Source organism: Aspergillus luchuensis, chromosome 5 (genome assembly GCF_016861625.1).
Source record: "Aspergillus luchuensis IFO 4308 DNA, chromosome 5, nearly complete sequence".
Classification (NCBI taxonomy): Eukaryota; Fungi; Ascomycota; class Eurotiomycetes; order Eurotiales; family Aspergillaceae; genus Aspergillus; species Aspergillus luchuensis.
In genome coordinates this window covers 4,587,690-4,611,226 of record NC_054853.1, presented here as the reverse complement: position 1 = coordinate 4,611,226, position 23,537 = coordinate 4,587,690, and the positions used below count along the sequence as shown (strand labels likewise).

At 48.7% G+C, this 23,537-nt stretch overlaps 6 protein-coding genes across 6 annotated transcripts; 5 read left to right on the top strand and 1 right to left on the bottom strand.

The window, feature by feature from the left end:
- Positions 1-510: 510 nt before the first annotated feature.
- Positions 511-2,042, top strand: GPI18_2 (DUF409 domain protein; the record flags this gene model as incomplete). The annotated part of the gene is made up of 3 exons (XM_041691445.1): positions 511-862; positions 931-1,549; positions 1,604-2,042. 3 exons carry the CDS (start codon positions 511-513, stop codon positions 2,040-2,042), a joined length of 1,410 nt encoding a protein of 469 aa, XP_041544929.1.
- Positions 2,043-2,881: 839 nt separating this feature from the next.
- Positions 2,882-8,898, top strand: AKAW2_51507A (proteasome activator BLM10; the record flags this gene model as incomplete). Its single annotated transcript, XM_041691444.1, has 3 exons — positions 2,882-3,312; positions 3,370-8,767; positions 8,836-8,898. 3 exons carry the CDS (start codon positions 2,882-2,884, stop codon positions 8,896-8,898), a joined length of 5,892 nt encoding a protein of 1,963 aa, XP_041544928.1.
- Positions 8,899-9,490: 592 nt separating this feature from the next.
- On the top strand, positions 9,491-12,236 carry VPH1 (H(+)-transporting V0 sector ATPase subunit a; the record flags this gene model as incomplete). The annotated part of the gene is made up of 4 exons (XM_041691443.1): positions 9,491-9,616; positions 9,692-9,770; positions 9,834-11,299; positions 11,355-12,236. The coding sequence occupies 4 exons, from the start codon at positions 9,491-9,493 to the stop codon at positions 12,234-12,236; spliced, it is 2,553 nt and encodes an 850-aa protein (XP_041544927.1).
- A 4,230-nt stretch (positions 12,237-16,466) lies between these two features.
- AKAW2_51505A (uncharacterized protein) lies at positions 16,467-17,987 on the top strand (the record flags this gene model as incomplete). Its single annotated transcript, XM_041691442.1, has 3 exons — positions 16,467-16,692; positions 16,781-17,424; positions 17,499-17,987. The coding sequence occupies 3 exons, from the start codon at positions 16,467-16,469 to the stop codon at positions 17,985-17,987; spliced, it is 1,359 nt and encodes a 452-aa protein (XP_041544926.1).
- Positions 17,988-18,730: 743 nt separating this feature from the next.
- On the bottom strand, positions 18,731-19,868 carry fbp1 (fructose 1,6-bisphosphate 1-phosphatase; the record flags this gene model as incomplete). Its single annotated transcript, XM_041691441.1, has 2 exons — positions 18,731-19,670; positions 19,741-19,868. The coding sequence occupies 2 exons, from the start codon at positions 19,866-19,868 to the stop codon at positions 18,731-18,733; spliced, it is 1,068 nt and encodes a 355-aa protein (XP_041544925.1).
- Positions 19,869-21,697: 1,829 nt separating this feature from the next.
- AKAW2_51503A (uncharacterized protein) lies at positions 21,698-22,655 on the top strand (the record flags this gene model as incomplete). Its single annotated transcript, XM_041691440.1, has 5 exons — positions 21,698-21,700; positions 21,906-21,955; positions 22,163-22,210; positions 22,394-22,456; positions 22,646-22,655. 5 exons carry the CDS (start codon positions 21,698-21,700, stop codon positions 22,653-22,655), a joined length of 174 nt encoding a protein of 57 aa, XP_041544924.1.
- Positions 22,656-23,537: the final 882 nt, after the last annotated feature.

Genomic DNA, 23,537 nt, shown 5'->3' with positions numbered 1-23,537 from the left:
CTACTATGTAAAATAGTTAGATCGAATGAAATATTTATTGCTATCAAATGAAAATCTGTTCTTCAGAGCAGTGTACCAAATACCAATCGACCGGGTTTCCACAACACTTGCCACTAAGTACTTTCTGGTATGGAGACTCAAACCGTCATGGTTTCATTTGGTCCCCTCACCGTCCACAAATATTACGTAGTTGTGCATCGGTGGATGCTGAATAAGAAGGATTTATGCGTGCCGAGGATTCCGACCGATCAAATCCACAGTCCGTCATCCCGTCTGGTGAGCTTCGACGCGTCTTGCCTTCTTCAGATCCCCTTTAGCTTTACCTCGGTTTCTTTGTCATGATTATGTCGGGCTGATCAAAAATCCCTCTTCAATCTATGGTGAACGGGCGAATGGGATCCTCCTGGGCGACCAATTATCGTTTTTGACAATCATCTTACGATGTTTGCAAATCTGGTAGCTACACAGAACTATTGAAAATTACACACCTAAGTACTCTGCCTGGTGACCATGAGCTCCTCCGTGAGCTCTCCAGCGACGAGTCGCCCGAGTCTTCTAAATCCCCGCCAGCCCATCAAGGCGTTAACGGTAGCTTTCTGTCTCTGGAAGGCTCTAGTATATCTGGTCATCATCAGTTGCCCTGGCCTTGGCTACGACACTTCCACAAGCCATCTCTACCATAGCCACAGTCGCCCTGATGTCACCTCAGAAGACATCACCTATGCGCACCTTCCCATCCCACTCAAGTTCGTCCGCTGGGATTCCATTTACTTCTTGCATATCGCCGAAAATGGCTACCTCTTTGAGCAAGAGTGGGCGTTCGGCTACGGGTACACTAGAGTCCTTGCCTATATTGCCACTGGTAGATCTACCTGTCTTCCTCATCGCAAGTGTATTGCTGTGTTATTTGAGCACTAATTGTGGATGTAGCATTGCACCGATTAATCGGCCCTAGTGGAGCAGCCAGGACCGCTGTCGTGGCGACTGCTCTGTCTCATGTTGCCCATTATCTCGCAGTCTTAGCCTTGTATAGACTCTCTGTCAACGTATTCGGCCGTGACACGGCCACCCAGAGACTAATCTGCTTTCTTTCGGCATTTCTGCACATCATTTGTCCTGCAGGAGCATTTCTATCTGCACCCTATGGGGAGTCTTTGTTCTCTTTGCTCAACATTACAGGGTTCTATGTCTACTCGTCCTCGTTCCTCGATAACAAGGCGGGGAAGCGTCTCTCCGGCGACGTGAAACTGTTTGTAGCTGCGATCCTGTTCTCAGCAGCCACTGCAGTTCGCAGTAATGGGATCTTAAGTGGTATTCTGTATGCTTATGATGCTCTCTTGCAGCTTCGGCGGGTTTGGTGCCAAAGGTTATCCATCGATGCCTGTGCCCATCTCTCCGTTATCATCATCAGTGGCTGTGTCATTTCCCTGGGACTTGTCGTTCCCCAAACTGTGGCCTATACCACATACTGTGTGGACGCCGATGCGTCACGCCCTTGGTGTCAATGGCTTGTCCCCAGTATCTATCGCTGGGTTCAAGGACATTACTGGTACGTTGAATGGTTGACTAGCACCGCAGAACGCACTACTAACTTGAATAACAGGAATGTAGGATTTCTTCGGTATTGGACCGTGTCCAATATCCCACTTTTCTTGCTGGCAATGCCGATGCTGGCCATACTTAGCCGGTCGTCGCTATGGGCACTGGATGTGGCAGTGCCCTTCATCTTTCCGAGAGCTTTGAGCGGAGTGGACCAAGCGTCGTCGTCAGCCACGACTGCCTCCCTGCTCCTCCGACTAGCTGTACCGCAAGGATTGCTTGCGGTCATGGCTTTGACCTCTTACCATGTTCAGATAATCAATAGGATATCTTCAGGATATCCACTATGGTACTGGTATCTCGTATATTTGGTGTCGGGCAACTGGGGGCAAACCCGACCTTCCCTACAAGACAGCCGCACCTTTACTGTGGCTGTGCGGGGCATGGTCGCCTATGCACTGATCCAGGCCATCCTGTTCGGGTCTTTCCTCCCGCCCGCGTGATCCAATCGCGCAAGTCTATAACAGGGTATATGAAGGATAATATAACTCATAATATAAGAAAGTACCATTACCTGTTTAATTTACCCCCCTTTTTCCCCGGTCAAAGGGTCTCTCGTGTAATCACGTGTGGCGAACCATTTAGAGATGGCCTCGAACATCGAGTCTTACATCCTCCATCCCACATTTCAAGACTACTCTTGCCTGCAAATTTGTAGGATGTAAATTCCACTTACCGGCGAATGAATTCATCTCCAAAAAGTCTATCTCAGTATATACCGTAGGTAGAACTTGCCTCGCCGCGGCGCAAACCACTCGGTGGTTGTTCTGGAGACGGGGCCCAATTAGGCTGCGGCCGTTACGTGGAATTATGTCATCACCGATCCTACAAAACTGAGCCAGATTCACTTGACGGACACCTCCACCGTCGGATTGCTACGTCTGAGCTCGAGTTTATCTCAACCCCGAGCGTAATTATGTGCAAGAAAGCTTTCCTGGCCAAATTCGCATCTCATACAAGTGATACCTGACACCTTACTTGGGGTCTTCCATCTTGTGCAGTCTGGCGCCTTTGACATTCCTGGTCGCCTCGTTAGCCAAGTCTTAGTAAATCGCCTATGCGAAGACTGATAGCAGATCACTGTTTGGGCATCGATATCTGCAGCTTAGAATTTGCTTCCAACCTTCATGTTTAAGGTGCGACTCCGTCCATTGCCACACACACCATTTCAGTCGGTCAGGATAAAGCTAGCTAACACACCGCGGTCCGCAGAGTCCCCCCGAACCTCCTCCCACGTTCCCAACCTCTGTACCCCAGTAATCGCCGGACTGATCGCTCGACGATGGATCAATCAGGTCCTAAGGCCATTCTCACATCCGATAACTTCCAAAATGTTCACGAGATATCGCGAGCTACCTCTCCCGGAGGTGAGCCTGTCGCCTTAAACGGAGAGGGCGAGCCCAAGGCACGGGTCCGGCCTCGCACATACCCATACTTCAAATACCTACCATACACGCCGGAAGACGAATCGGAAAGGCAGCGCAACCTGCGAGAGATTCTAAAGCAGCTGTATATCGCGGTGGAGGCTGGTGACTTCAGTCCTGGTGCAGTGCATTGGACGCGAGAGCTCAGAGGATGGCTGTCACTCAAGTTTGATCCGACTCGAAGCGAGCGGATCAATCTTGTCAAGCTGTACTATGAGCTGTCCCTCGCTCCTGGGATCGACCCTAATGTTTCAGAGCGGTTCGCAAGCATGTTCATGCTCCTTACCAAGTAAGTGCGCCCGCTACTTTGGTCACTCGAAGGCCTCGGAACTAACTTGGGCTACAGGCGCAAGCATTATCTCAGACCAGTCAAAGATTTAACACTAGATTGGAGACCGCTATACAGAGAATTGAAGTCATTCGTTCTACCGACGGAGTCTGGGCTTGTGCATTCAACTAACTTGAAGCGCAATGTAAAGACATTGACAAAGCTCTGCGCCTTCGTTCAATTGTATATCGACCCATGTGAGCTGCCAGCTATGCTGGAAGAGTTCCTTCCCCATTACACTACGTCTTTCTCGGAAGGCGCCTTTGTCGTCGTTGGGTTGATCAATCTCCTCCTTCCTACTTCTCCCCCGCCCGAATCCAGAGAGGATCTTCTTCCGCATCATTACCTCCCTACTCATTTCCATCTCTGGTCGCTTGTGAGCCGTTCGAAGACATTTGACATTACCTACCTTGATTATCTGTCTCGTCTAGCTCGAGATTCATTGCCTGCTGGCAATATACCCTTCTCAGAGTATGGCTTATTCACCAAGGAACAGTCATCGCTCATCTTCACGGCTATCCTCCGGCTACTGGAAATTCCGGTCGGGCAGTCCACATCGCCTTACAGCGCTCTTGTGGACATCTCTTCCGGGCTGGGAATAATGCTGGATCGAGACACTCGGAAGCACCCTGTTGCTCATCACATTGCTCGATGGATTGTGATGTCACTCTCGCCCGCTTGCCTTGAAGCCGAGGAATCAGTACTTACTCAGCTTGAGGGCCTTATACAAGCTGTAGAGACCTTCTTCCATCCTTCCAATTCCGGTAGTTGGACCAAGACCTTGTCCCAGTTGGTGTATTATCTAGCCGACTTTTTTGTCATGCGCTGGAACCGTGAGCAGAGTGGGGAGATGGATATACCAGAAGAGCGGAGGCTGACTGAGCCTTTGAAGCGCCGTTTCGTGCTTTGTTTACGCGACGTCATCTTCATGGGTATCTATGCCAAAAGTGGTACCGCAATGAGCTTTTCTCTGTCTACCCTACAGAGTCTGGCATTTTTGGAGCCTCATCTGATCCTTCCAGGAGCTCTGCAGCGGATTTACCCGTCACTTCAAGGTCTTGTAGAGGTTCATCGCACTACCTCTTCGCTCCGTGCTCTGCAGGTCCTCTCGCGCATTATCTCAAGGACGAAGGGCTACCGCTGCCATATGACCACTTTATTGGGCCTTGCACTACCGGGCGTCGACGCTAATGACCTCGAGAAGTCTCTGCATGCATTGTCCTTTATCCAGTCCGCATGCTATAACATACCTATGGCAGATCTGACGAGAGAAGGGGATGATGTAAATTGTAACATGCTCGCAATGCAATGGATTACCGGCGAGATGGAACGCATGGAAGAGCAAGGCGTCGAGGTGCAGCTGAATTACGACACCGAGCTGGACGATAAGACAGAAGAAATGATACTACGGTCCTCTACGTGCGGGTTTGGGGACTTTATTGTATCGTTCTTGGGTCGTGTTTTCACCCTCCTAGAGAACCTGCCGGACGTGACCAGAGTCCGAAATGGTTCCCCTGAAGAGAACATCGTGAATACTCTTCCCGCCACCTTCATGCCGTTACTCTCGTCCCTCTCCCCGGAGTACTACGATATTGCTCTTTCGAAGGTCGTTGACTTCGTGTCGAACCATGTTATCCACCAAGCTCGGGATGCAATGGCCTTCATCTGTAACTCTGTGTGCAAAGTCAGCCCTGCGAAGGCTTTGAAACGCTTCATTCCCGTGTTGACACAGGCTATCCGTACTGAGATCGATGATAATGGCGCAGGATCCACTAGGACAACGGGCACAGATGTCCTTCCTCGCGACCGTGGCCTGGTATGGAACGTTAGCATGCTGAGCATGTGCGTCGTCCATGTCGGAGATGCAGTTCTCGCACATAAGAAAGAACTCTTCGACATAGCTGTGTACATGCAGCAGAAGTGTAGGGGAATACCGACGGTTCATATCTCCAATTTCATTCACCATCTCCTTCTCAACCTGACGGGAACATATACATCAGACTACTCATTGTATGAGCCTGATGTGGTTGCCAAGGGAATACAGCCTGATCTGTGGAGCTACCGACAGGATCCTTGTAAACTGAGCGTAAAGTGGCATGTTCCAAAGCGTGAAGAGCTCGAATTTGCCGTTGAGCTCTTCCAGAACCAGGCGCAGTCTGCTCTCAAGCAGCTGACGGCACTGACCACCGAGACTTCCAGCGTCAAGCGTGATGGAAGTGGAAAAGACTGGTCAGACGAGGTAACCAGAAATCTGGTCCTGCTACGACTTATCCTTTCGGGTATCTCTGTGCTCTTCGATCCGAAGGCAGCATCAACAACAACTGTCAACGGTTCTACCACATCCTCCAATGATGTGGAGATGGCAGATGCCAAACAAGATTCGCACACCGTTGACGATGAAGATGCCGACTCGGCCCTGGACAGCTCTGATGAAGCGGCTGTCCGGGAATCATTCTCCTACCCAACAAATTATCCACTGCGTGAGACGGACCAGATGTACACTACGATTCACGAGATCCGAGAGAAGGCAGGCTGGGTCCTCCACGATGTCCACAGATTCCTCTCTGATAAGCAGGAGGATGATGTGCCCTGCTTTGCAGCCCTCTACTCGGCTTACCGGTCTTGGTTTGTGGACGTGGGTATTGAGAGATCCGCCCATGTCCTTGACAGAGTAACACGTCTCCTTGCGGCCGACATTCACCCTTATAAGATGAGCGGTATCCGTAAAGACTACCCTCGTCCTCTGCTCGTACGTAGGGCGAATGTGTACCATCTGCAGCGCTTGAGACACAATGCAGCGCCTCGTCGTCGGTCCAAGCTGGATGAGATTCTGCTATTAGACATTGCCGAGTCCTGCGTTTCCCTTTATACCGAAACGCGGCGCAATGCTCAAAGTGCGGGCGAATCGGCCCTCAAGGCTGTCTGGGGTTCCCGGCTGCTTGTCATCCCTCCTCTTCTCAAAGCTCTCCAAAAGGGCATCAGGGAGAATGATCACGCACGGATTAAAGGAGCGTTGTTCTCTCTGTTGCTCGGCAGCGTCGCCAAGACAGTCGGTCGTCACTGGAAATTCGCGCCCACTTTGGTCCGAACCTTCATAGACGCAAGTGCCGTCGATAAACCGTCTGTTCAGAGAATCTGCTCTAGCGCAGTGTTCCAGATCATGGATTATGGTCGTTCCATGGAAAGAATGGCCATCTTGGACCGCGACATCGTTGAGGCTATCGCTCCACAAGAGAACGTTTCAGATGAGATCACGCAGAAACGGGAGACAATCAACAACAAGCGTGTGCTTATCGAGAAAAAGAAGGCTGACCTGTCAGAAGAGCTTGTCAACCTTGCCCGGGTTTCCCACTGGAAGGTGGCCAGCCGCGCGGCTACTATTGTTATTACAATGGGCCTCAGGTTCGATTATGTTGCAAGCGAGAACCTCATAGACCTGGTGACTCACGGCTCAATCGACGATCACCCCGGTCTAAGGGGTATGTATTCCCAAGCGCTCATCGCATTGTTCACGATGATAGATGTGCGGGCAATTTGCAGCCATGATTACAAGAACTACATTTTGGGACATCAACATTTCCCTTCCAAAATCAAGGTTGCCACCAAGCGGTACGAAGAAGGATGGACCAAAGAATATCTTTCGAGTTTTGGAAATCCCGAAGCGGAGTACTACGTTGACCATGATTTCCCTGGTTGGCTGGTGTGGGCAGATAGCATGCCTGCCTACAAATCGAATGTGGCACGGGATATCGAATACGACGAAGTGGAGTGGAAGGTTCGCGCCTATATGGGTAAACTGTTCGACCGAAGCTGGTTCTCCAAATTCTTCATGTACTTGAAGCAAGAGCCCCGAGATCCTTCGGCGGATAAATTCCGTATGCCCTGTGCTATGATGCTTCTCTACGCATTTGAATTGATGCTTCGAGATGGTCTCACAGCAGCCACTTTCCAAGACATTCAGGAGGAAATCCAGCTTGTGTTTGAAGATGGCAGCGACAAACATCAACATAGGGCTACCGCTGAGATTCTTGGTGCTCTGGTGAGCTCTGTGGCAGATACAAGTGTCGAGAAGCGCACAATGGTCTGGGAATACGCTTTCCCTATTGTCCAGAAGATTTTCACTGATGGCTTGACTCCCGAGAACTCTGGCTACTGGACGACTTTCCTCCACATGATTCTCCAGTGCCGGGATCCTCGACGAGCTTGGCCATTGGTTGACTGGCTTGCTAGTTTCCGACTGGACATGGGTACAAATGCCGCGTTTAAGGAAAGCTCCAAGATCAATCTGCTACACCAGTCTATCATCGATGCTGGGTGGCACTTCCAACTTGAGAAGCCGATTATAAAGGATTTCCTTGCCCACCTTGATCATCCTTACAAGGGCGTTCGCGAAGCGATGGGTCAGACGATCGCGACGATATTCCGCACCAGATACCACGAGTCCTATGCTGATCTCAAACGTCTACTATCAGCCCAAGAGTCAGCATCATCGGTGGGTACCTATCCTTACCTTCCGACTGAAGAATTCACAAAGATGGTCCATGAGGTGTTTGGCCGCATTGAGAAATGGCGCCATGAGAGGACACCTGGCCAACAAGCGCCCTCATCCTACACATCGGGCTGCAAGACAGTTCTTCTGTGGCTCGATTCGACTCTTTCGTCTCACGAGTGCACGCAACTGGTCCCCTTCTTCCCGGATCTGTTCACGGGGCAACTTTTGCACATGATGGATGTCAAGGAGGACCCAGAGCTGCAGTCCTTGGCATACCACGTCTTCCGTCATCTGCCCAATATTCCGTATCCGGCTGAAGACAATTCTGGATTCATCAAAACTCTCATCCACATTGGACAGACCTCTCCCTCGTGGCATCAACGCCTGCGAGTCATGATCAATATCCAAATCATATATTTCCGTCGCCTCTTCTTGCTCTCCAGCGGTGATCGAGACAAACTGTTCGAGTGTGTCGCGAGCATGTTGGAAGATCCTCAGCACGAAGTGAGAGTGGGTGCATCGGCCACATTGTCCGGTATGATCCGTTGCTCGCCTGTGTCTCTCCGGCAGGAGATGGTCAACCGACTCAGAGAACGGTTCACCAAGGTATTGGTCGAGAATCCCCTTCCGAAGAAACCTAAGGGATTCCGCTCTGGCCTATCGACTCCGGTCTCCTCAGGGGCTGGTACACCGACCCCTGAACATACTCGACTCATCTTAGTCAGGCACGGTGCTGTTCTGGGTCTCGGGGCGCTCATCCAAGCGTTCCCATACAACAGTCCGCCCCCGAGCTGGATGCCGGAGGCGCTGACGACACTTAGTGTTCGTGCTGCCAGTGATCCAGGCATTGTTGGTTCTAGCGTCAAGTCTATCATCAGTGAATTCAAGAAGACAAGGCAAGATACTTGGCATATTGATGCAAAGGTAAGTTTCCACTACCATACAGGAGTGATCAAGCCCAGGGGCATCAATTCACTAACTTGTTTCTATAGGCCTTCACGCCGGATCAGCTTGAGGATCTTTCTGGAGTTCTTTGGAAGAGCTATTTCGCATAATGCGCAAATGAGGGACGATAACCATGCATGGGTGGAAGTGTTTGTTATGCATTCTTCTTTTCACACGAAACGTTCAAGATTTGCATATCGTTTTAGGCTTGTCTGGGTTACAGTATTGAGTGGATACGAGAGCTGGCCAGCATTGGGTAGTATACGTAGGGACTTAGCATATTAAAATCCACAAGACATCTATTGTTTGATACCTTGTATATCTGCATCTCCTGCTGTCGCCTGTTCGCATGGACATTCCTAACACTATCATTTCACAAAGTGGATATATGATATAGTTGGTATAGTAGTACGTGGTGGTGGTGTTGTTGCAGATGGAGGCCAAATTTAGTCAGCCGGCGTGAGCAACATCACGTGCTGGAAAGCAGCCACGCGGCTCGGCGGCCATCGAACCGCATCATCAATCGAACTCCAGGGGCGCTGGATAGCTTCAAGTCCTCCCTTACGGTTAATCCTTTGCCAGTTCGGCTTTGGAAGTCTATCTTTATCCCACAGCAAGTTATTCAATCTCTGGTTCTAGCGCTCTTGCGCGTTTTTGTCCCTGTGGTGTAGAAGAACTGCTCAAGGCAGTCTTGCTTTCACCATGGCTCCAAGGGACACCTTGTTCCGCTCGTCGGAGATGAGCTTGACCCAGCTCTACATCGCCAACGAGATCGGAAGAGAGGTTGTCAGTGCTTTGGGAGAGCTCGGTCAGGTTCAATTTAGAGATGTGAGTCTGTTGCTTGGATATCTTAGTTGACATGCACGAACGAATCCAGCTGATATATGTTGCGTCTGTTTCTAGCTTAACCCCGACACCAATGCGTTCCAGCGTACCTTTACGAAGGAGATTCGTCGTTTGGATAATGTGGAAAGACAGCTGCGTATGTTCTGCAATCAGCGATAAGGTTTCTATGAACCTCGATCTAATCCGTCTCGCACACCAGGCTACTTCCATGCCCAGATGGACAAGGCAAGCATTCCCATGAGATCTTCGTCTGAATTCTCCGACACACTGGCTGCTCCTTTGGCCTCCGAAATCGACGAGCTTGCCGAGCGTAGCGAAAGCCTCGAACAACGGATCGCTTCGCTGAACGATAGCTATGAGACCCTGAAGAAACGTGAGGTGGAGTTGACTGAGTGGCGCTGGGTGCTGAGGGAAGCTGGTGGTTTCTTCGATCGCGCTCACAGTCATACGGAGGAAATCCGCCAATCTTTCGATAACGACGAAGCCCCTCTTCTCCGTGATGTCGAACAGCAGAGCCGCGGCCCCAACGGCGATGCGCAGGGTCAGCAGTCTTTCCTGGAGATGAACATCGGATTTGTGGCTGGTGTGATTCCGCGGGACAGGATTGGTGCCTTCGAGCGCATCTTGTGGCGTACTCTGCGTGGTAACCTCTACATGAACCAGTCGGAGATCCCCGAGGCCATCATCGACCCGACGACCAACGAGGAGTCCCACAAGAACGTTTTTGTCATCTTTGCTCACGGAAAGAGCATCATCGCTAAGATCCGAAAGATCTCCGAGTCGCTTGGGGCCTCTCTTTACAACGTCGATGAGAACAGTGAGCTGAGACGGGATCAGATTCATGAGGTCAATACCCGCCTGGGTGATGTTGGCAATGTCCTGCGTAACACCAAGAACACCCTCGACGCGGAGCTCACGCAGATTGCCCGCTCTCTTGCCGCTTGGATGATCATTGTCAAGAAGGAAAAGGCTGTGTATGATACACTGAACAAGTTCTCCTACGATCAGGCGAGAAAGACTCTTATCGCGGAAGCATGGTGTCCGACCAATTCGCTGGGCTTGATCAAGTCGACATTGCAGGACGTCAACGACCGCGCTGGGTTGAGTGTGCCTACCATCGTTAATCAAATCCGGACCAACAAGACCCCACCAACCTATATGCGGACGAACAAGTTCACTCAAGCTTTCCAGACTATCGTCGACGCCTACGGTATCTCGAAGTATTCTGAAGCCAACCCCGGATTGTACACCATCGTCACATTCCCCTTCCTTTTCGCTGTCATGTTCGGTGATTTTGGCCACGGTGCCTTGATGACCATGGCTGCCGCCGCTATGATCTTCTGGGAACGCAAGCTGGCGAAGACCAAGCTGGATGAGCTGACTTACATGGCTTTCTACGGTCGTTACATCATGCTTATGATGGGTCTCTTTTCTATGTACACCGGTCTTCTCTACAACGATATCTTCTCCAAGTCCTTCACAGTCTTCCCCAGTCAGTGGCAGTGGCCCGACGATATCAAGCAAGGACAGACCGTCGAGGCTTCGTTGAAGACTGGTTATCGCTTTCCTTTCGGTCTGGACTGGAACTGGCACGAAGCCGAGAACTCTCTTCTTTTCACCAACAGTCTGAAGATGAAGATGAGTATATGTCTCGGTTGGGCACACGTAAGAGATTTCACTCAATTTCTTTCCACACTACAATTGTTAACCTTGTTCACAGATGACCTACGCTCTCTGCCTGCAATACGTCAACGCTCGGCATTTCAAGTCGAAGGTTGATGTTATTGGTAACTTCATTCCCGGAATGATCTTCTTCCAGTCCATCTTCGGTTACCTTGTTCTTACCATCATCTACAAGTGGTCCGTTGATTGGAACGCCCGAGGCCAATCTCCTCCCGGACTTCTCAACATGCTTATCTTCATGTTCCTCTCCCCGGGAACTGTTGAGGAACAGCTCTACCCCGGTCAGGCAAGCGTCCAGGTTCTTCTCTTGCTTCTTGCTGTCATTCAGGTGCCGATCATGCTCTTCTTCAAGCCATTTTACCTTCGTTGGGAGCACAACCGTGCCCGCGCTCTTGGATACCGTGGCCTTGGCGAGCCATCCCGGATTAGTGCGTTAGAAGACGATGCCGATGGTGGTCGCGACAGCATGGCCAGCGATGGTGAAGGTGTCGCCATGATCGCCCAGGATCTCGGTGATGAAGAGCACGAGGAGTTCGACTTCGGCGAGATCATGATCCACCAGGTCATCCACACTATTGAATTCTGTCTGAACTGTATCTCCCACACCGCCTCCTACCTGCGTCTGTGGGCTCTGTCTCTGGCCCACCAGCAGCTCTCTATCGTGCTGTGGGACATGACCATTGGCGGCGCTTTCGAACAAGAGTCTTCCACCATGCGGGTGATCATGATCGTTGTCACCTTCTACCTCTGGTTCACCTTGACCATCGCCATTCTCTGTGTCATGGAGGGTACCAGTGCCATGCTTCACTCCCTCCGTCTTCACTGGGTCGAAGCCATGAGCAAACATTTCATGGGTGACGGTATACCTTTCACCCCGTTCAGCTTCCAGACCCTCCTCGAAGAGGATCCTGTTGATTAGTCTTTCTTTTCTTGACTGCATGTGTTGCATTTTCCTTTCCTTTCACACTTTTGGATCAAGATGTCACATTAGTACATTCCCTGAGGGAATTCGATCGAATCTAGATATTCATGGCGTCTTGTCCTTTTATCCGTGTCTTTCTTTTGGCTGTGCTACTAGATGATCGGAAATATATATGTCAAATTGTACACACGAACTAGCCGTACGCCATACCAGTATCTGTCGTCTGGCGTCTGCAATATAACTCTATCTCGCTGCAGCGTTCAATACGAAGTAGACCATCGTCAACCAGCCTGCAATCAGAGTTAACTTTGTTACTACATTTCCCTTTCGATCATATTCGTAGGGCATTGGAAAGGAGTAAAATTTAGACCGCCACCGATGAGGCAATCGGGCGTTTGGTCGGGGCCTCTTCAAGTATTATACTTGTAGCATACTGCCGTCATTTTCTTTGACCTAGAGAAAAACTATCATGGATGGCATTTTGGAAACGATTCCGAGCTCACTGCAGCGTACTAGGGCATCGATGACTGAGATTCATTATTCCACCAATCAGAGGCATCGCAGGACTAACTTGAACATTCAACTCGGCATACATGGGGTATATGACTTGGTTACTGTCAACTGCTTCCATTTATATGTTTAATCAATCATAGTATGGTATGTATGAAACCGATGCAAAAAGAGGTTTCGGCCACTGCCTTATAATTCGGGCTTGCAAATGTTACGCTCGGGATATTAGATGTTCGTAGTAATCATTTACCACTATCAAATCTGAGCCCACTTAGGGCCATAATGATTTATCATCACCGATCGATCTTTAGAGTAGGCAAAGATTTGCCCCTTCTTTTTCTGACTCCCTACCTTGGCCCAAGGTAAAGGTGGAGGGGGCAAATATATATATCTCAATGTACTATATGATTATTACAATATTTTACTACTAGTAGCAGATAGGGAAAGAAGAGGGGTTTAGGTGGTTACTCAAACTTCATAGAACAAAGAAAACGAATACTACTGTAGCTAGTGAGACTTACACAGAGTGAGAAGAGTCCAGAGTAAGAGTTTCATTGTCGCATAACAGAAGCGCAGCGGCGTCAAGAGGAAGATCGGAATCAAGCCCAGATGAGTCACTCGTACTGAATAAATAATAGACGGATGTCCAAGATGTGTTGTAATCATCCTGCAATAATCCACATGTAACTAGGAGCCCTAAAACCTTCTAGCTCATAACTGTTACCTGCTATTAGGATTGTATAGGTCAAGTCTGTCACAAAGTCTATCTTAAGTCGACCTTACATGCTAACTGTTCTGTGAGTACATTCCTATTGTTTTTTTATACAATGTCCCCTCCTATCAAAACCCGGATCACCTCGCTGCATAGCCTCGACTTCAGGTGCAAAACGATGGGGGGTAAACAGGTGGCACTCCCTCGAGTTCATGAAAGTGAATCATGGTTCTCGGCGAACTAAGAATCAATAGTGTCTCGCAAACCACAATGTATCTACCATAGTAATACTTTTCGAAGCGGATTCCGCTAAATTAAATGAACCATATCTCGGAGATTAGAAAACTGGGGCAATCTTGCCAACTATCGGCCGATGCTAGCTGTTCTTCATCTAGGGATAGCCGAGCTCTACAGCCTTATATCTCTACACCTATGCATACATCAGTGCAGTATTTGACCGAGGATGATCCGGGAACTACCGGATCGGCATGTTCTTCAATCATAATAATATAATATAAATTACTGCTGCTATTACATAAATGATACCTGACTCAATGCCAATAATCCTACCAGAGCCCCTGCCGTAGACAATCTTGTTGCTGCTGATGTGCACTTTTCGGTTCCTAGAACCAACAGGTCAGCCTTTTGATTCGCATCCACATCGATAGAAGAAGAAAAAGACGGGGAAATAGTGATTCACCTCTTGCATACGCGCATAAATCATCGTAGCTCCAGATACTGCCAATCCAGTCACTGTAGTTGAAACTCCCAGTCAAGTTATCGCACCGGGTATAACTACATTCCCAGGCGGCTTTACTCCAAGTATCAGATACGCCGTGTGCGTTCTCACAGATACACTTCAGAGTAGATTTGGAGGTACTAGCCGCGATAGTAGTGTAATTGGTACCGCAAGTACCGTTGTCGAGGATTTGACTGAGATAACCCGAATAGCATGGCCTGAAGCAGGACCCATAATTGTCCATGTAGGCATCCCAAGAACAAGGAACGAAGGACATGGTGGTATGAGAAAAATTTCTCAGTAGCCCCTGATGGAGAGGAAGAGAAACACAATGATGGGAAATGATAGTTCGGTCAGCATGTAGGGGGCTTTTGTTGGAAAATTTCGGGCTTGGTTTGATTCTGTCAACTTCAAGTCCCGGACCAACCTTTCTTTATAACCGATCATATAAACAAACGACCAACACTTATTATTTACATTATTTTCCTTTTTTTCCTTTTTCTTTTACCCGTCCGGTTTTCGCTGGACTAGACAAACCCTGGGTAGACCCTGCGCTGGCAGGAACAAAACCCTTAAAGGGGGAGATGGAGATTTTCTGGTGGACACATACTATGATAGTTCCTGACTAGTGTAGTTTTACTTTGTTAGGATCTAATTCCCTGAGTAAGTTAGCTTCGCTCATACCAGGGCCATTCGGGGACCCCGGACATATCCGATTGGTTGCTTAAGATCTGTTTTTAAGGCCGGGTTGTTATCCCTACCGTGGAATTAACAGCTGCACTTCAGAAGTTTTGGCACATCGGCTGCGAGCTAAGGCTGGGCTTGGCGAAGCTTCGCTTGCGGACTATGGAAATAGTCAAAGCGAGTAGCAGAGGCAGACGAATCAAAGGCCACTGTGAAGGGCATGGGTTTCTGCTGGTAGCGATCATCTGTACCTGCCATCCTATTTCGCGAGACCGTGAGCTAATTGAGATGCGCTAGTTCAGGACTCTAATATCGGGCTCCTCCGTCCTTGATGTCCCTCATATCGGAAAAGACTAGATGACTGAAAACTTGAGGCCTACTACTAGTCCTAAACATTCGCGGGAACCAATCACATACTTTGGTTGACTGTATGATGATATTTTTGATTGGACGGCTGTATACGGAACTCGGCCGAACAGCTAAGTTTAGTCAGTCACAGGCAATCCAGGCACTGCTGAAGCTGACACGAATGGATGCATATCTAATTGCGGAACTGCTATTGTCAATAATTCGACTGCCCCCGATGAGTTCTTCTCCATTGGTTACTTTGAAGCCTATAATATCGAGCGCAGCTGCCTTACAATGGACGCCTACATGATCGACACAGACAAGTACACTCATGTTATCTTTGGATTCGGAACTATTAATTCAGATACTCTATCAGCATCAACCAGACAGAGCAGTTCAACCAATTTCTGAACCTGACTGATGTCAAGAAGATTGTTTCCTTTGGTAGATAGGACCTCTCAACAGGCAGTGATACATATATGATATTCAGAGAAGAAGTTACATCTGCTAACCGCGCTACATTAACCGACAATATTAGCGGCTTCATATCTGCGCACGGCCTTGGTGATGTTGACTTTGACTAGAAATATCCAGGAAAACCGGATATTCCAGGAATTCCAGCTGGCAGCGACGAGGGTAGTACGAATTATATGGCTTTTAAAGAAGTCGATCTGCCATTGGAACAGACAAGACTTTATCCATTACTATACCAGCATCATACTAGTATCTTCAAGGCCTCCCAGTTTCCGATCTCAACCAGATTGTTGACTTCATTATATTTATGATATATGACCTGCATGGACAATAAGACTATAGCAATACTTCAGCAGATGATGGATGTGAGGACAGTAACTGCTTACACTCACATGTTAACCTGACTGAAACACACTATGCCTTGTCAATGGTTACAAAAGGTGGCGCTGACACTAGTAAACTCATGGTCGGTGTCACCAGCTCTGGAAGATCATTAAAAATGACAACAGTAGGATGCACTGGCCCTGAGTGCACCTATATTAGACCTGACTCTGGAGCTACGCCGGGTAGATATACCCAAACAGCAGGCTATAATACCAACACAGAGATTAATAAGATAATAGCTTTGAATTCCACCGTACAGGTCTTATTCAACAGTGGAAGTAACTCGGATATCATAGTCTACAACGAAACACAGTGGGTCGGATACATGACTAATACGACTAAGAGCACGCGCACTTCGTACTACAAAGATCTGAATATGGGGGGAACGACGGAGTGGGCGATTGATTTAGAGGAATACCTGATTGAGCCAACCGATACCTCAGCTTTTGATGCGTTCTTGCTCAAACTGGAAGTCAACGAGACGTTCTTGAAGAACGATACATGCTCGGACCCAGCCGCCGGGGAAACAAGCGAGCAGGCAAGTGAAGAACGAGGCATTGCGGCGTACATTGACTGGCTCGTGGAGGACAGCTTTAAGTCACGTATGTTCTTCTTCCCTCAATAGCCTGTCGAAACATTTGATTGCCTCAACGTGTCATAGCTTAAGCACAGTACTAACTTTGAGTGCAGCTTCTGAATGGGCCAATAGAATGTTCAAATCTACGGGGCAGACAACTCAATGTGACGTTTATCCTGATGGCCAGTGCGACTTTCCTTCAGGTTTCTGTTCCAATTATACCATCCCCTCTGAGTACTGGGCCGAATACGTTGTGGCGAACTTCCTTGAATACATCACTGAATTCGGTTCCTTGTTCAATTACGCGAATCAGAATCAGTCGCTGGGCATCGATAATATTGTCGCAGACTTCCCTGTCAAATCAGCAAGCACAGTACCCGATCTAGCGACTATATTCACCAATGTCAGCGGTGTACTGGGGATTGTCGGAAGCACTCTACCTCTGCTTGATGAAGAGACTGACACCGCTTCAAGCATAATGGGTGTTATGAGCGGGCTCTTTTCCACCGCTGAATCTGACATCTCCTCCAGCAGCGCGACCGATACCGAAACAATCACTCTGGAGAAGAAAGTTGAGGCTCTTTACACCCTGATGTACACGGCTGTTCAGGATATCCTCATTGCTATCTTCGAAACCGGCAATATCTCCTCCTGGCCCTCGGACCTGCGAACTGGTGACTACTCCTTTGAAGTCACCAATTTCTTCAATGGCCGATACATGTTCTTGCTTACTGGTGAACAAGCCGAATCCCGGAGAGTACTTTCAACGCCTATCTTCAACAGTACCTTGTCGGCTCCGCATTGGTCTCGGCCAATTATTACGTTTTGAAGGGTGCCTACTCCACCAGTACCTGCTCCTCTATCACCAGTGGGAAGGTGATTGACGGTGCCTGTTATACTCTTCAATATCCTGGTGCAGGGTGGGAACTGGTCAAGCAGATCATGACGGATCCGATTAGCAGTGATGATCTGACCAAGCTGACGGATATCTATGATGTGGACCTTGAGAGTCTCTATACCAACTCATACACTTGCCAGAACACCACCGGTACGTATGGGGGCACACTCGAGGTAAATATTCTGGAGTTCTCTTCATCTCTTCCCACCTGCTTCTATAACCTTCCCGTCTTCACGGTCGAAACGTCTGAGGAGCCTAAGATAAACAACTATCTATCTTCACCATGCCTGGTATACGAGCAGAACCTGACTGCTAAGACAGCTGAACTGGGTGTGACCTGGTTGCCGAGCAACCTGGCAGACATTTTTGTTAAGGACTTTTGCGAGTGCAATGCTGGTGCTAGAGAGTGTTCAGAGATCTAGAAGAAAAAAAGCACTAAGGGGGAGAAAAGGAGCGGAACACTGTTTCTCTTTGATGGGAAGGGAGGAAAACTGATGTTGGGAGTTTTGTTTTTCGCCTGTGCATCACGGGCGCATGTGATTGGTGGTAAAAAGTAATTCCTTTGAGCAAGTTATTAGTACGTAGTAGTCAGAAATGTCGTTTCAGTTTTTGATAGACAAACAAGCAGACAAACAAAATCTCTTTTCTGTTTCTTTTCTTCTCCATTATAATGTAATGGAGTAGTCTGTGCCTTGCTCTTTACCAATTTGTCACAGACCGAGAAGAAGATCCAGGCAAGTCCTTTCTTTATCTGGACATGATGGACGCCATTCTACGGCAAGAATTGAGGCGAATCATCTCTATATAAATCCGTGATAACTCTTCCACAATCCCCCGATTAAATTGTAATGTCTTTGCTCAAATGGCACGCATTTCGATGTACTTTACGGATGATGGGAGTAGCAACCGCCCTCTAAGATTAAAGTAGACCGGTGCGGACGCGGGGCAAAAGTCGGAGGAATGTAAACAACAATATAGCCAAGTATAGTGTAATTATAGAATTTTTATTTGCATTTTGATTTAAATATGTAAATGTTTGTGGATCATAAATCACATGCCAGTGCAAAGGTGTCACCGGGTACCTGCTGTACGCACTGACTGGCTCGCATTAAGTAACATGAAACCATTAAACTCCACCCTAGTGCTGTTCCTTTGTGCCATGAACTCATTTGTGGTGCTGGTTGTACGTGTCGATAATCTTCTGTACCTCGTCCTTCGAGCCCAGGAAAACACCGCTCCGGTCGTGAATGTGTTCCGGAACCACCTCCAGAAGACGCTCCATCTGGGAGTTCACTGCCCGACCACCTGCGTTCTCGAAAAGCATAGCCATGGGGGCACACTCGTAGAGGATACGCAGCTTGCCCTTGCGGCTCTTGGAATCAGCCGGGTAGGCGAAAACACCACCGTAGAGGAGAGTCCGGTAGGCATCGGCCACCATGCTACCAATATAACGCGCGCTGTAAGGCTTCTGGCCGTCACCGGGGTACTTCAGCGAGTGGAGGTACTTGTTCACCCAGTCATCCCAGTACATGCTGTTACCCTCGTTGACCGAGTAGATGGCCCGCTTGGCGGGAAGCTGCATGTTGGGGTGTGTCAGGATGAATTCACCCAGAGAGTTCTCCATGGTGAAGCCATTGACACCGCCGTTGCGCATGGTGATCACCAGCTGTGCGGAGGCACCGTACATGGTGAAGCCAGAGGCAACCATCTCCGTGCCGGGGCGAAGGAGGTCTTGAGCAGTGACCTTGTTGTTGGGACCGAGAACCTCATCGGGAAGCTTGAAGATTCCGAAGATGGTACCAACCGAAACGCCAGCGTCAAGGTTGGAGGAACCGTCGATAGGGTCGCAGACCACGGCATAGCGGGCGTTGGGGTGCTCGTCGAAGATGATAGCCTCTTCCTCCTCCTCGGAAACAAGGATACGGCACTTGCCGGAGCCCTTCATGGCGGAGATGAACACATCATTGCCGATGACGTCAAGCTTCTTCTGATCGTCGCCAGTCGTGTTTGAGGAACCAGCCAAACCAGTCAGGTTAATCAAGGAAGCGCGACGAATGTAGTAGGCAATAGACTTGAAAGCAAATTGGAGAGCGTGGCAGAGTAGTCTAGAAAGAGGGGGGGAAATCCCGTTAGTAAGAGAAACAGCCAGAATTGAGGAGGGGTAGGAGAACTCACGTGAAGTCACCGGTGGCTTCTGGAACCTTGGTCTGCTCCTCTGTGAGGAAGCGGGTGAGGGTAACAATATCTGTGTTGATGTTCTCCTGTCCTACGGGAGGAGCACCGCCATTGCCGCTTGAAGACATGTTGTGCAGCGTGTGGTTTGAAGCTGGGGGAAGAGTGGGCTTGTAAAGTAGTAGTAGTACAAGTGGGAAAGCGGAGACAATCTAGTCTGGCGCTGGCTGCTTCTTTTTAAAAGAGCTTTGGCTTTTCAACCTCGGGTCAACGGGGAAAGCAGGAAGATGCGGAGATAACCAGGGTACAGAGGAGGGGTGGGAATGAGCTGGGAGGAGCAGTTGAGATGTAGTAGTTTATAAGTACTTTGGGACAAGTGGAGGAGGGAGGGACAGTTGGCAATGAGTACGTAGATATGTAGAAAGCTGCAGGAAGAAAGTGATCTATCCTCCATCCCAGGAGAACAGGGGCATCCTTTAAGTGAGCGTTGGGGCCAGCCAGGACCAATCTTTTACCGGGTTAGGAACCTAACGTCAGAAGCCAGAATAAACCGGACATTTACAACAAAAAAGAGAGAGTGGAGAGAGAGAGAGCATCCAGAACCCTTTTCCCTTTGGGCCTGACGCAATAACTAGAAAGGAAGGATGGTTTTCGTCATTTCCCCCACTCTAACCCGGTTTGGGCGGGTTCCCGGCTCTTTCTCTTGCCTTCGCCCGGTTTAGCCCCGAATTTCCCCGCGCTGGGATCTGGAGTTTCTTTCTACCAGTACGGAGTAGTCTATCCCGCATACTAGGAAGCATACTAGCTGTCTACTAGATAGTTGGTAAAAATGATATTGGTGTGGTCAGGCTCCTAGATGCCATCCTGTGCTTCAAAAGATACTATCCATGATTCATTCTCATGCTTCACCATTCGGATGAGCAAGAGCGATAAACACACCCCACGCTGGTTCAACCCGGACTATTGAACTCCCTCGGCTCGTATTAAGGGGCTTAAAGAAAAATGTCGCATAAGCGCAGCTAGAAAGGATACCTAGACTATCTCTCAACCCGTTGTACCTAATCGCGGCGGGTGGATTTCGGATGGTCACCAGACATGCGAATTTTGATAATCCGCGTCAAACTATGCCGAACTATTCGAGTCTCGCCCGCTCTGTTTAATCAGTCGATTCCGGATCCCTCCTGAACAGCCGGAGTAGTACCTCCTGCTCCGTTGATCAACAAGGGATAGGTTAGTAACATGTCTCAAACATTTGGTCCAGCCTAATGGATCAGAGCTATTGCTCTGGCCATGAATAGTATGATCCCCCATGTCAGTCTATTATTATAACGAGTTTCATCCATCGGGAACCCGATCCAAAACCGGAAGGTAAGACGGTAAGTTACACCGCCTTCTATTCCGCCTTCTGAGGCAGACAGACACGGCAGAACGGTTGTCGGTTAGATGCTTACCTAAACCACTCATAACCGGACCACATTGGGGCTAGCTTCTCGGTAAAATTAGCTCCGAACGGAATGCTTGAAAAACTTCGACGCGGATTTCCAGCTTTCTTCCCACACAACAACATCCCACACTGTGTGATGCCTTCCTATAATGCCCGTGGAAGCATGCATCACATATCTGTAGAGATCACCACATTACCGTGGCTTTGCTCACCTTTGTTGTTGAACTGACACATCTCGCCTCGATGCACAGGATTCAATTGGTAAGTGCCACAATTGCCAGCGCTTCCATCATCCCCATTCCTCTCTTTATGATGATACCTACAACCATTTCAAACTAGAGTCTTTGACCCCTTCAGGGCATGAAAACTCACTTGTTTTGCACGTCAGTCTGATGCTTTTGCTCAAGACATTCTTTTTCAATTTACAGGCATTGATCAAAGCAGGATGCTAACGGTCAACAGGACACTAATACTCTCATCTAGCTCCCAGAACAATGCGCGAGTCTGTCTGAGTCAATGGTATGCTCTCCATTTTACCTTTCCTTTTTCTTCTCTTCTCCCCATGACTTGCATGATGCTTCTTTTTACAATATATACGCTGGAAATTACCGACTGAGACCTTCGGGTCATCGACGATATAAATTGGCTATTTCTGATCAGTCATAAAAACTGCCTATTGTTTTCACTGTCATCAATTTTGTTCGCATATGCTGACGGTTACAAGATTGTCTACAGATCTCACAGGCTTTTATCTCCACATATAGTTGGCGAAGGGTAAGCTATATTCTCAGTCTCCTTCGTCTCCATCCCTTCGAAGATGAAACGGCACTGGGCTCCGACGGCGTCAGACATAACGTCCGGTCTTGATGGATATGCCCTTTTTGCGGCAGGCCTAGAAAACCTCGCCCACTGAGATATATTCTCGATCATTAAGATTCACACATAGTGACCTCTTGGCTTGAAGCTAACTGGTAATCAAAGATGGCAGATATCTTGCTATGATCTTCTCTCTATGACACCCAGTAAAAGGTAAATTCAAGCCCCTTTCCTGCAATTCCCCATTACACGAGGATGATTCCCTAGATGACGAGTCTTATTCGAGTTATCGATGCAGACAACATCTTTTTTATACCATTCATGCATTTCTGAAATACTTGTTCTCACATAGAACGTTGCATTAGTTGGCTCAGACCAAAGCTAACTCAATTGCAGAATAGGAATGTTTATTGGGACAACATGTTGCTCCAGTATGATGTCTCCGACAGTCAGGTATCTGTATGTCACCATCTCTATCCTCCGTCTGGCCCACATCGTACAATGATGAAACGACACAAAATAAAGACAAGCATATGTCCAAGTTGGCTTTGCCGACCGGGACGACAATCGTCATGACTGATCAGTCAACATGTTGTCAATACATCATCTTCAACCTCGCACGTCTATGGCGACTGACCAGCGTGGTAGTTATCAGTAGTTTCATTGCCAGCGAAGAGCTCAACATTATCCGTAAAACGTGAGTATACACTCTTTCGCAACTCCCATTCCCCTCGTTCAAATGATGATTTACTACTATTTTATCACGACGGTCAACATAAATATTTAACCTTGATGACCACCGCCTGTGACAGGGCATTGGATCTGATATGCACCTTTCTCATTATGATTGTTTTCGTTGCACATAATGTGTGGAGTCTTTGCTGACATGACTTCAGTAATATTATAGGCTTTGTCTTGGATCGACATGCTCCAATCGTTTACGGGCAATGACCCTGTCCATGCGGGACAAGAGTCGTACAACATGCTGGCATGTTCTTTCAGCCGGGATCTTTAGCTTGCAGTAGTCTGAATTCATAGCTACTATAATAAGAATTAATCCCTGGCTGTACTTGCATCTATCTGTATCGATAACCCTGTAATGTCCTGGTCTTCTGTGTAGGCGCTCATGGCCTGAGGCGACGGCGTCCCGTGCCCCTGTCATGGCGCGCCCGATTTGCCCACGGACAAACCTTTCGCCCTATCGCGGACCCCGTGGCATGTCTGGACTACTGCTAGGCCTTGCTAGTCTTGACCATCTTCGTCATAGGCCGATGTGACAGCGATGCTGGTTTGTTGGAACAGGGTCTGGGCGAAGGGGAGCACGGAGGGCAACGAGCCTGTGAGAAGGCGCGGACGGTCAACTTAAGCGCCAGCATCCACGCCGCCTGTGATCAAACCGGCCAGGCTGCATCTCGCGGGATGCACTAGTTCTCTGAAGAGTCAAGACCTGCAATCACCCTTCCTCATCCCCGCCCGCTGCTTGTTGGCTCTTGTGCTATTTTTAAAACCCTTAGAGGGACTCTAGCAGACTAGCACACAT